Raw genomic sequence first — 12,203 nt, 5'->3', positions numbered from 1 at the left:
AACGCCTCATTTGAAAGCTAAGACCTACAAAACTAAATTGATCTTTTTCCTCACATCATCAGATTTTTTTTCATCACTTTTTCCATTTTTTTGGTCCATTTTTTGGTCACCTTTTCGTCAAATTATTTGCATTTTTTTGTCAAATTCGTATCACTTTTTTGTCCATTTTTTGTCACTTTTTCGTCGATTTTTTCTTATTTTTTCTAATTTTGTGTCAATTTTTTGTAAATTTTGTGTCAATTTTTTGTACATTTTTTGTAAATTTTTTGTAATTTTTTTGTAAATTTTTTGTACATTTTTGGTAAATTTTTTCTCATTTTTTGTCAAATTTTTCTCACTTTTTTTGTCAAATTTTTCTCACTTTTTGTCACATTTTTTGTACATTTTTTGTCACTTTTTCGTCCATTTTTTTCTCAATTTTTCGTCAAATTTTTCTCACTTTTTTGTCAAATTTTTGTCATTTTTTTGTACATTTTTTGTCAATGTTTTCTCACTTTTTTCACATTTTCATCCTTGTTTTCGTCTCAGTTCTGTTGCTATTTTCACACCTTTTTTCCAGAAGCTTTTACATTGGGGTAAAGCCAAACTGGAGAAAAAGTGCTCGGTTCAGGCGGGAGTTAAGGGGCTAAACACTCACAAAAATGAAGAATAAAATCCGAGCAGAGCCGAGTGGATCTTTAAAAATGATTCCAGTCTTTGTCCTCAGTTTTTTGGGCTCCATTTTGAGTGTGTGTTTGCCGAAGCCCGCGGTGAGGGCGAGCAGGCAGAGGCGGCTTATAGAGGCCGGAGTCACGCCGCGGGTCAGCGCTCTCGCCGCGGGACCACGGCCTCGCTCCATACCGCTCCATACGGCCCTATACGGCCGGAGGGGGCAGGGCTCGGTCCGAGGCGGGTCTGAGATGAAGAGCGAGGGCCCGCGGTGGGGAGGAGAGGTCCATCTACGGCGAGCAGCGGGGGACACACACCTCGGCAAACAGTCGAAAGGGAAAAACATGAGAGACAGAGGGTAATCTATGCTAAACATCGGAGAGAGCGAAGGGCAGGGGATTGTGGGGGGAAAAGTCGCTGGAAATTTCATCGTGAGGAGACGCCGACAATCCCAACGCCTTCACGATACGTCACAGAGGAAAAAACACACGGCATTTCATCTACGGACAACAAGGTCATTCAGGAATATGCCCTGGAATAACCACAGACTGTATATATAAAGGACAGCTCCTCCTCACTCATTGCTCTCAGGATACAGTTCTGAGCATTTGGCCTCTCCCTGTATATTCCTATGGCTCCAAACGGGGGTGAAGCTAGAAGCGACCAAGCTCTTCCAGGAGCACTAACCCCCGGCTCACATTAAAAATCGGGTTAAGGTTCGGTACGGCCTCCGCGAACTTAGAAAGTCATTCAAACCAATGTTGCAGACTCACTGTTCCGCGAAGTCCGGCTACCGAGGCCGTCCGGAGCCCCAGCGGATCAAGCTGACAGAGCCAAGCAGGAAGTCAGGTCTCGTGAGGAAAGAAGATCCGGTGTATTTCAAAATAAAATCGGTCTGCTCGATACTTACAGTGCCTCTCGAGAGTATTCATACACCTTGAACTTTTGCACATTTTGTCATGTTTACAACCCTAAACATAAAGATTTTATTTTTTATTTTTGTACTGAACGTTCACACACAAGTAACCGACAACTGTGAAGTGAAAGCAAAATGATACATGATTCTGTTATTTTTCAAAAAATAGAAAACCAAAAAGTGGGGCTTGCATAAGTATTCATACAGCATGAATGAATACTTTGTGAACCCCCTTTTACTGCAATAACAGCACAAGTCCTTTGGGGTTTGACTCTACAAGATTAGCACATGTAGAGACTGACATTTTAGCCCATTCATCTTTACAAAACAACTCCAGCTCTGTCACATTAGAAGGAGAGCGTTTGTGAACAGCAGTTTTCAGATCTTTCCACAGATTTTCAATAGGATTTAGGTCAGGACTTTGACTGGGCCGTTCTAACACATGAATATGTTTTTATTGAACCATTCCATTGTAGATTTATCTTTGTGTTTAGGGTCATTGTCCTGCTGAAGGTGAATCTCCGCCCCAGCCTCAGTTCTCTTGTGACTCCAGCAGGTTTTCCTCCAAAATGTCTCTGTATTTGGGTCCATCCATCTTCCCAACTATTCTTACAGTCTCCCCAGTCCCCGCTGAGGAAAAGCAGCCCCACAGCATGATGCTCCCCCCCGTATATTTGACACTGGGGATGGTGCACTCAGGACGATGAGCAGTGTTAGGTTTGCTCCATACATAACGTTTTGCATTTGGGCCAAAAAGTTAAATTTTTGTCTCATCTGACCAAAGCTCCTTCTTCCACATGGAGCTGTGTCCTCCATATGACTTCTAGCAAACTTCAAACGGGATTTCTTATGGCCTCCTTTCAATAATGGCTTTCTTCTTCCACTCGTCCATGAAGGCCAGATTTGTGTAGATACGACCGCTTCTGTGCCTGGAGCAGCGTCTGGGCCGGAGCCACAGTGTCAGCCGGACTCACTGTGAGTGGTAGTTTGGGGCAAACCCGGACCGGATCAGGACCGAACCTGGACCGAACCTGGACCCAGTAGTTAATGTGAGCCGGGGGTAAGACCAGACAGGTACGTATGAACTCGTCTAAGCTCAGGTGAGAACATGTCTCAGTGTGGAATTCTGGATTCTGTGGGATTTTCTGCCAGGTCATCATGATGTCCTAACACTGTCATTCTGAATTTCTTAAAAATGATCCTGAGGGTTATGGAACAAAGAAGAAGAAGACCTAAAGAACCAGCTCTGAACCGGAGGATCTGATTGGCTCTGGGCACGTCCAGAACCACCTGCCTGGAGACCGGAGAGCTCTGCTGGGGCGACGTGCATGACAGCAGCTTGACCTCATCATGACGGGGCATCTCACACAGAAGTCCAGGAGTTTCATTACCTTTTAGTAGCTACAACAAAGTGGTAGTTCATCCCATCTTTCTTTTCTTCAGAGTAATTTAACTTCTATCTGTCCTGTTATAAAAAAGATCTGTGTAATTATTCTGAAACTAAAGAAACTAATGAGTGAAAGTCCATTACTTCACCGGCTTCAAAACATATTGCTCTCCAGTGGCCAATAGAAGTCTCTCCCCCCCCTCGCCCTCCCCTCCCTCCCCTCTCTCTCTCCCCCTCTCTCTCTTCATATCAATATTTCCAATCTCCCGCCTGCTCCGACCCGACCCTCCCTCCCTCCCGCGGATCGATGGCCTCCCGCGGCGCCGTGTCCTGGGAGCGGAGCGCAGATAAAACGCTTTCTTCTCCATTTCATCGTTCACGGACACAGCGCCTCGTTTGGGCTTTTATGACGAGGCGCGTGAGGCCGAGAGGGAGGGAGAGGCGTAATATCACATGAGGCTCCACACAACAAGAAGGTCTCAGGTTCAACTCCCACAACAGGGTCACGCTTTTGATTCACGTTCGATCTCGGTGTAGTAGAACCCGCCCGATATGAAGTGGTTTGGCCGATTTCTCTTTCTAGCCTATGGTGAAACATTTACAGTATTGTTAGAGTAAAGGTTTCAATCATATAAAGAAATATATCTCATAGAGGTCGACCGATGTGGTTTTCCTCCTGAGATTTTCTTTTTTTTAAATGTCTGGTCTATAATCCTGTGTTTGTCATTTGCCTGGTCAGCCAGACTCTCCTCCTTTCTGTTCAAAAGAAGAACCGTCTTATCACTTTTTTGTCCATTTTTTGTCACTTTTTCATCCATTTTTTCTCAATTTTTGGTCAAATTTTAATCACACTTTTGTCATTTTTTTGTCGAATTTTTACCAAATTTTTGTCACTTTTTGCCACTTTTTCATCAACTTTTCTCACTTTTTTTCACATTTTCATCCTTGTTTTCGTCTCAGTTTTGTTGCTATTTCCACACCTTTTTTCCCCAGAAGCTTTTGGATTGGGGTAAAGCTGGAGAAAAAGTGCTCGGTTCAGGTGGGAATTAAGGGGTTAAAGACTTAAAGGATCTATATCATGCTATTTTAGCCATTCCAAAGTTAAGTATAGGCATTTATATGAATGATTGTACCTCTACCACTATGGAGCATTCATTTTTGTGATAAATATAAGTGTTTTCTGGAGGTATTTTTCAAACCCGGAAGACACAACACTTCGATTCAGTTAACTCCGCCCCCTCTCTCCGCGCATACAACTTTACCGTAATATAAATAAACAGCAACAAGTGAAGTTACTTCACGATGCAGTTATACGGAGTTGACATCTGCAACACAGCTTCATAAATGGCTAACACACATGCTAATATGCTAACACACAAGCTAACCCGCGTTTGGATTGACTCACCGCTCTGGTCCATCGCTGTTTACATTATGGGACTCGCGTTGGTTATAAAAGTTAATCCACTTTGATTCTGGCGAAGGTTCACCAAACATCCATCAGAGACAGTCACAGAAAAACAACCAGAATAAGTTGCAACGAGCTCCATCTTCAGCTGCAGCACAAACATGACTGATCTGTTCAGACGCTCAGGGATGTGTTTGTTTTGGCCATAGCTGACCTGGAAGCACCTCGGGCACATCCTTTTTTTTTTCTCTTTGTTTCTCTCTTACGACAGAAATAATGAAAAAGCTGTTTTACAAATTAAAATCAGGCTGTAAGACATTGCTTTACAGACGTCGAGCACTTCCGTTCCACTGTGACGACACAACTGAACACTCAGTCGTTCACCAGGAGAGGGCGGAGCCTCAGAGAGCAGGATTCAGGAGGATTACTGAGAGCTGCGTGAATGAAGCCACAAACCACTCTGGGGGTGTTTTTGATAAGGAAATAGCATAACAACATGGCTAAAAGCTCTAAAAAGTCTTTTTTTTCATGATATAGGACCTTTAATACTATATTTGACTGTGTTCTGGTAAAGAGCGGAACCCCTTGTCCTTGTGTAAAACGTTCCGCAGTGTGCCTTTAAAAGTTTGGCTCCGATCTTTGCGTTCGAAGTTCCCTATAGTCAGAGCAGCGTCAGATCAAAACAGAAGCGCCTTTTAAAAAGCGTATATAATTGCTGATTGTTGATTGACTGGAGCCAGTGTGACATATGGATAATGCGGTCGCTATGGGGTGTGTTTGCTTTAATCACCCATACGTCCCCGTACGCCGCGGCCGCTCACGGCTGCGCCTGTCAGTCACGCGGCGGGCGCGGCTGATCAGCGCAGCCGGCTCTGGGCCTGATTAAGATCCGGTTAGCGCCCCGCGGAGCTAACGGCTAACCGCTGCTCCCTCTTATACTCTTTAAGTCTATAGCGCGGCCTCGTTAGCGGAGACGCCGACGTTCTGCTTTTGTTTCCACGCCGACGGAGGGACGTGGAGTCAGAGTGAAGCGGGTCGTGGACAGAGGCGGGTTTAAGGTGATGGTCGAACCTGTGAGTCTATACAACGAGATCCAGCACAGGATCCATAATGCAGTTCTCTATCAGAGTCTGGGGCAGTGACGCCGGGGATTAGGGAAGGGAAGGAAGGAAGGAAGGAAGGAAGGAAGGAAGGAAGGAAGGAAGGAAGGAAAGAAGGAAGGAAGGAAAGAAGGAAGGAAGGAAGGAAGGAAGGAAGGAAGAAGGGAAGGTAAGAAGGAAGGAAGGAAAGAAGGAAGGAAGGAAGGAAGGAAGGAAGGAAAGAAGGAAAAAAGGAAAGAAGGAAGGAAGGAGGGAAGGAAGGAAGGAAGGATGGACAGAAGGAAGGAAGGAAGGAAGGAAGGAAGGAAGGAAGGAAGGAAGGAAGGAAAGAAGGAAAAAAGGAAAGAAGGAAGGAAGGAGGGAAGGAAGGAAGGAAGGATGGACAGAAGGAAGGAAGGAAGGAAGGAAGGAAGGAAGGAAGGAAAGAAGGAAAAAAGGAAAGAAGGAAGGAAGGAAGGGAAGAAGGAAGGAAGGAAGGTAAGAAGGAAGGAGGGAAGGAAGGAAGGTAAGAAGGAAGGAGGGAAGGAAGGAAGGAAGGATGGACAGAAGGCCCGAAAGTTTAGTCCCTTTGTCTGCACATTAGAGATTAGATCGGGCCCAAAAAATTCAGCCCGACCCGAGCCCGACCAATTATCGTAAAATTTAGACCCGAGCCCGAAATAAACCCAACGTTATTTTTTCATTTTGTTGCTGCCATAAGCACGGCGCCTCGCGGCGGGGCTGGGGGAGGGTGGGATGGGCTCGCCCACACATCATTGCAGCTCTGCCCAAAAGGTCTACAGAAGACCAGACCGGACAGCCCGTGCGTGGAGTGCTGCAGAGTCAGACATGACTGAAGCGCGCAATCATATTTGTGAGATTGATGCTGCGGGCGGGGCCATGTTCACGTGTGCACTGCATGCTCTGCTCGTTAATAACAGTTGTTACTAAAGTACTTTCCACAAGAGTAGTAAACTATTCGTCCATTTTAAAGAAGGTTATGATCAGATTTCGTATTAATGAAACTAAAAAGGTGATGCGTGTATCTTATTCGAGATAAAAAAAATAAAAAAATAAAACCCGACCCGACCCGACTCTCATGCATGATATCTCGGGTTCGGGCCGGGCTCGGCCTAAAATCTAACCTCTACTGCAGTGCACATGCACCCTGTGTATATTCCTCCCGCCTTTAGCCGCTGCTGTCTCCCACACAGGAAATGCCCATATTTGGATTACAGCGTCATCTCGGTGACAGCCTTTCCTGCTACACGTGGATACCATACATGTCAGTACTTGTGAATGAATAAGCGTGGGAAACAGACATGTAGGAGTCACTTCCTGGAAACTACGTCGTCACAAAGGGAGGGTTTGGTCCACAATAACTACCTCAAACTAAATCTGTGTAACAGCCCGGGACAGTCGCCTGCTCCCGGGCGCGCCTCGTTACCTTGAAGCCGTCCAGCTGCTGCGTGGGCTCCATGGTGTTCCTCAGGCAGGAGTTGAAGATCAGCAGCTCGGTGTCTCGGAGCCACGCCTTGAGCTCTTTGATGCGAGACTCGAGCTGGTCCAGGAGCGACGCCGTGAGGGGAGACAGGGCGCTGCGACCCGAGGCTCCAGCGGGGGCAGCAGAGAGCAGGGAGGGGCAGCCGGCCGAGCGCGCAGAGGAAGAGTGGCCCGACAGGATCTTCTGCGGAGAGAGGGGGGAGAGGTCAGCGTGGGGAACCGCCATTTTGTGATCGGTCTGAACAGTTTTGTCTTCTGGGAAATCGATCTGTGTGGAGCAGTACCTGTGGCTCTGTAGAGCAGTGGTTCTCAAAGCGAGGGTCGGGGAACCCTGGGGGGCCTCTTAGGGCTAAATGCTCGCGGCTACATGCTAATGCTAATGTAAACTAATACAAGCTGGGACAGAAATGATGATTGTTTGTGTTTTAGTTCATGAAGTGCTGTTAAAGAATGACAGACTGAACATATTAACTCCCGCCTGAACCGAGAGGATCTTTTTCCTCACGTCATCAGATTCTTTTTCCATTTTTTTTGTTGGGTGTTCAACTCATTTTTGTAACTTTTTTGTCATTTTTTGTCACATTTTTGTCATTTTTTTAGTCAATTTTTAGTAATTTTTTTTTTTAAATTTTCATCACATTTTTGTTATTTTTTAATCACATTTTTGTCATTTTTTGTCATTTTTTTTTGTAATTTTATTGTCAATTTTTTACCAAATATTTGTCATTTTTGTGTCACATTTTTGTAAAAAAAAAAATTTAATTTTCATCACATTTTTGTCATTTTTTCGTCAATTTTTTATAAAATTTTTTGTCATTTTTTTGTCACATTTTTGTCATTTTTTTTTCAGATTTTTGTCATTTTTTTGTCGTTTTTTTTATCATTTTATCGTCATTTTTTTATCAAATATTTGTCATTTTTGTGTCACATTATTGTCATTTTTTTGTCACATTTTTGTCATTTTTTTGTCACATTTTTGTCATTTTTTAGGCAATTTTTTTTTATCACATTTTTGTAATTTTTTTATCACATTTTTGTCATTTGTTGTCACATTTTTGTCAATGTTTTCTCACTTTTTTGTCACATTTCCATCATTGTTTTCGTCTCAGTTTTGTTGCTATTTTCACAGCTTTTTTCCAGAAGCTTTTGGATTGGGGTAAAGCCAAACTGGGGAAAATGTCCTCGGTTCAGGCGGGAGTTAAGAGGTTAAAGCCTGTCATTTACCTGAGGATATAATATAAAAACATATTTGCAGAAAAGTCCAGATATCTAATGTTTTTCCTTTAGTTTATTTTTAGATTCAGGCCTAATTGATCTGTAACGTCTCGTTTGCAAGAAAATACAAGACTTTATTGATCTCACACTGGAGCAAAGAGATCATTAATGTTCTCACCGCAGCCACTTCAACAAAGTCTCTTGGTATTGGTTCATATCGGCAGATACTCAAACTCCCAGTATCGGTATCGGAAGCAACAAAGCTGGATCGGTGCATCTCTACCGGTGACTGTTATTCTGCACTTATGTACTGTAACTTTGTAATGTTTGTTGCACTTGTAGGTGTATTTGTTTTTTGTAATCTAATTGTTGTTGCATCTTTTTAAAGAGACTAGATTCAAGTTGGTCATTTTATGCTCACTACTGCCACCTCAGGTCATACATGTAACTGCAGCTTCTATATTAAGCTTGTGCATGACGGCACTTTGGACCTGAAGACATAGCTTTCTGAGTAACATGTAGGGCAGGGGGAGGCAACGTCAGGCCAGGTCCAGCACAGAACCTCTGGACCCCAAGATGATTTTGAGGATGATTATTATGCAAATAAGAGATCAAATACCTGTTAACCTCTTAACTCCCACCTGAACATGTTTTCTCCTGTTCTCCAGATTCTCCAAATCTAAAAGCTTCTTCAAAATAGCGACAAAAAACAAGAAGAAAATGAGGATGTAAATTGACAAAAATCCAGCAAAAAAAATGACAAAAATCCAGCAAAAAAGTGTCAAAAATCCAGCAAAAAAAGTGACAAAAATCCAGCAAAAAAGACAAAAATTCTGCAAAAAAGTGACAAAAGTGCCATAAAAAAAAGTGACAAAAACACATAAAGGAAATAAAAAGTGACGACAGTGGCAAAGAGGAGAGAATGCATTTGGTTTTGGCGGGTGGTAAGAGGTTAAAGAAGTCTAAAAATGTCAGTATTTTAAAAATGTCCTGTCAGAACGTCACCTTGGTTGTATATAATGTTAAACAGTGATTCCCTTCTGGGGGGCGGGACCCAAAAGTGAACCATTTTCAGTGGGTCTCGAGTCTATAGGGAACTTTTATTCAATATTTTCCAACTGAAACGGCATGGAAACACTAACTAACATAATTTAAACATTTTTAAACTCTGTTTAGTCCCTTTAATGTCCCTGCACACTGGCCTCTCAATAAACTTTACTAAACTAGTCTCCCAGCCGGAGATTCCAGGTTTCTCATTCCCAGAAAACTGGCCTTTTCAAGTTTCTATAACCTGGAAACTGTGTTTTTATGATCCTAGATGAAACCCGGATGTCTGATAATATCCGAGAAACTCCAGTGGGATATTTGATTCTTGAATTTTGGGAATGGTTGCAGTCAGTGATGGTCAAAGTACTTTCATTACTAGGATAAAAGTACAGATACTACAGGTCAAACATGACTCCAAAAGCAAAAGTCCCTCGGTGAAAAAGTAAATGTACATTGGATTTTGGAGCCTTAATAGGAATGTATTGGAGTAAGAAGCACAGATCCTTTAACTCTTAATGAAGTACTGCAGTAAATGTACGTCTGCCGGTTTGGTGACTCCTCGTGAACTACTTTTAAAGCGTATGTGCAGTAATTGCGGCGGTGCGAGGACTATAATTTGGACAGAACAGAGTGGCTCCTGGATGGCGGCCGCGGCGCCGTAATTTCCCCGCTCTTGTTTGTGCGATCGACTCTAAACATCTCGTCTTCCCTGTGATTGTCTGAACGAGCGTCTGATGAGGCCGTTTTTCCAGGTGCGCCGCGAACGCAGCGTCGGATAATTCTACACAAACAACAACAACAACTGGGAGAAAACAGCCCCAAACAAAGAGCGCTCGGAGGCGCGGGGGGAGGGGGCGGAGTCACAGGGGGAGGTTTGAGTTCAGGGCCTTTAGCGGAGATGAGGATCAGCAGAACTTCTGAGTGGAACTTCCTGGGTTAGAAACTGTCAAACTAGAATGATATCGGAAAGAAAACGTTTAGGTACTAATGGTATGAAAAAAAACAAAAAAAAACAACAATTGAAAGCAGGTACCAAAAAATTCTATATCTTTAGATCAGGGCTGGGCGATATTTCTACATTTTCCCCCCGTATTTTGCCATTTTCCTAATTTCTGCCCAAAATATTTCCCTCATGTTTCTCTGTTCCACATTCTCGACATTAGAGATTCAGGTTTCATTCTCATAAAATAAATAAAAGCTCTAACGTGTGTAAGTTCACAGATTTACTATTCTCAAACTTTCTGATGCTGCTGTGGCTCTTCATAAACACAGACGCATCTCATCATAGAAGGGGGCGTGGCCTCGCAGAGGGGGAAAATATAATCTTTTGGGAAACAATTTTTCTCTCTTTTTAGCCATTTTCTGGTGGAATATCAACTTATTTATCACATAAATAAAGCCAAGTGTAAATCAGGCCCATATGGATGTTTTCTCACAGCAGATTGTTCTGTAGAAGTGAAAAAACGGCAGTCATAGCAAGCGCTAGCTAACCGTTAGCATTAGCCCGATGCTAACATGTAGCGTTATGCTAGCATTCTCTTAGCATTCTCCGTTATTCATGTATTTATGGGCTGTTGAACCACTTTGCTCCTCTCCATGTCTTTGTATCTTTATTTAGTAGAAACTATATTCATAATTTGTTAAAGTAGTTTTTGAAAGTTTCCATTTTACCATTATTCCAGAGATGCCGTCAGTATCTGTACTTTCATATATTTAGGACAAAGTTTGTGTTTTAATTTAATGAAATGTCACACATAAAAACTGTCCATCATTTCACACTCGAGATCGACGCCCAATTTTCCCCCATTGGTTGGAGGCTGGCGCTAATTCTGCTTCTGATTGGACGAGACACAAATGGATATTTATGTACAAAACACTACAGACCCTGACTTTAAAAACAGTAGGTTTTCATAAAATAAACACAACTTTCATGCCTTTTTTTTTTTTGCTCTATTTGAGTCTGTGTTTACTAGAGTCATTTCAGCCCTTCACTAGTCTTTATTTCAGTCAAAGGCATATTTTTTTGACTAAGATGACACTAAAACTGTATTTTAAAGTAGTTAATGAGACAAAAACTCTGCAGATATTTTGGTTGACTCCTTAAAACTGAATGAAAAGTAAAAGAAGGGACTAAAAACATGTGGCCTTCATTTATTTTCATTGATATTATACATGCCTTTCAGTCATGTGACTTTTGTTGTTATGGCGGCCATTTTGAATATGGAAGTAGAATAATGCAGTACAACTACTCAGGATATTAAAGAAAGAACTGATTGACAGTGGCATTTTCATGTTCTCGTAATCATTGCTCAAGAAGAAAACAGTAAAATAAAGACTCCAGAGACGCACGTTTATGTGAAGAAACCAGTGAGCCAGTGTTTAAGACGTTAGCATGCTACCGGTTAGCATTTAGCTTCAACCACTCAGCTCTGACCTCTCCAAGACAAAGCCCTGAACCAACATCTGGCCTTGGATACAACATGTGACAGAGGTCTTTCCTCAGTGTTCATACATGTGAGCCACACGTGTTTATCGTGTTGACAGTTGCTAACGTGTAGCATGCTAACGTCTTGCTGAAACATTGACTCAGACTGAGACTCTGTTGACATGACAGACTGTGGGCCGTGTTTTTACTGCTTTCTTCTTGAGCAATGATTACGAGAAAATCTCTGGAGTCGTGTTTTTACTGTTTTCTTCATGAAAAGACTTATTTTTGTGACTAAAATGACACTAAAACTAGATTTTAAAGTAGTTAATGAGACAAAAACTCTGACTAAAAAAAGTTTTTTGGTTGACTCCTTAAAACTGAATGAAAAGTAAAAGAAAGGACTAAAAACTTGTGAACTTATACGTGCCTTTCAGTCATGTGACTTTTGTTGTTATGGCGGCCATTTTGAATATGGAAGTAGAATTATGCAATACTACAACATGTAACAATATCTGTACTCAAGATATCAAAGAAAGAACTGATTGACAGTGGCATTTTTATGTTCTCGTAATTAT

The 12,203-nt window shown here is 42.4% G+C and overlaps 2 protein-coding genes across 2 annotated transcripts in view; both read right to left on the bottom strand.

Moving 5' to 3' along the window:
* Positions 1–7,164, bottom strand: part of LOC306976315 (A-kinase anchor protein 6-like) — a gene marked incomplete at both ends in the record, with an annotated part of 42,266 nt that extends 35,102 nt beyond the window's left edge. Inside the window, one exon of the mRNA XM_079574236.1 lies at positions 6,883–7,164. Coding sequence (XP_079430362.1) covers positions 6,883–7,164 — 282 coding nt within the window. The remainder of the gene's footprint in view (positions 1–6,882) is intronic.
* Positions 1–12,203, bottom strand: part of akap6 (A kinase (PRKA) anchor protein 6) — a gene marked incomplete at both ends in the record, with an annotated part of 201,823 nt that overhangs the window by 35,102 nt on the left and 154,518 nt on the right. Inside the window, one exon of the mRNA XM_079574235.1 lies at positions 6,883–7,122. Within this exon, the coding sequence (XP_079430361.1) occupies positions 6,883–7,122 (240 nt within the window). The remainder of the gene's footprint in view (positions 1–6,882; positions 7,123–12,203) is intronic.

This window comes from Gobius niger (genome assembly GCF_951799975.1).
Source record: "Gobius niger genome assembly, chromosome: 16".
In the NCBI taxonomy this organism is placed as follows: Eukaryota; Metazoa; Chordata; class Actinopteri; order Gobiiformes; family Gobiidae; genus Gobius; species Gobius niger.
Note: the sequence above shows the minus strand (reverse complement) of the source record. Positions and strands in the feature narration are given on the sequence as shown.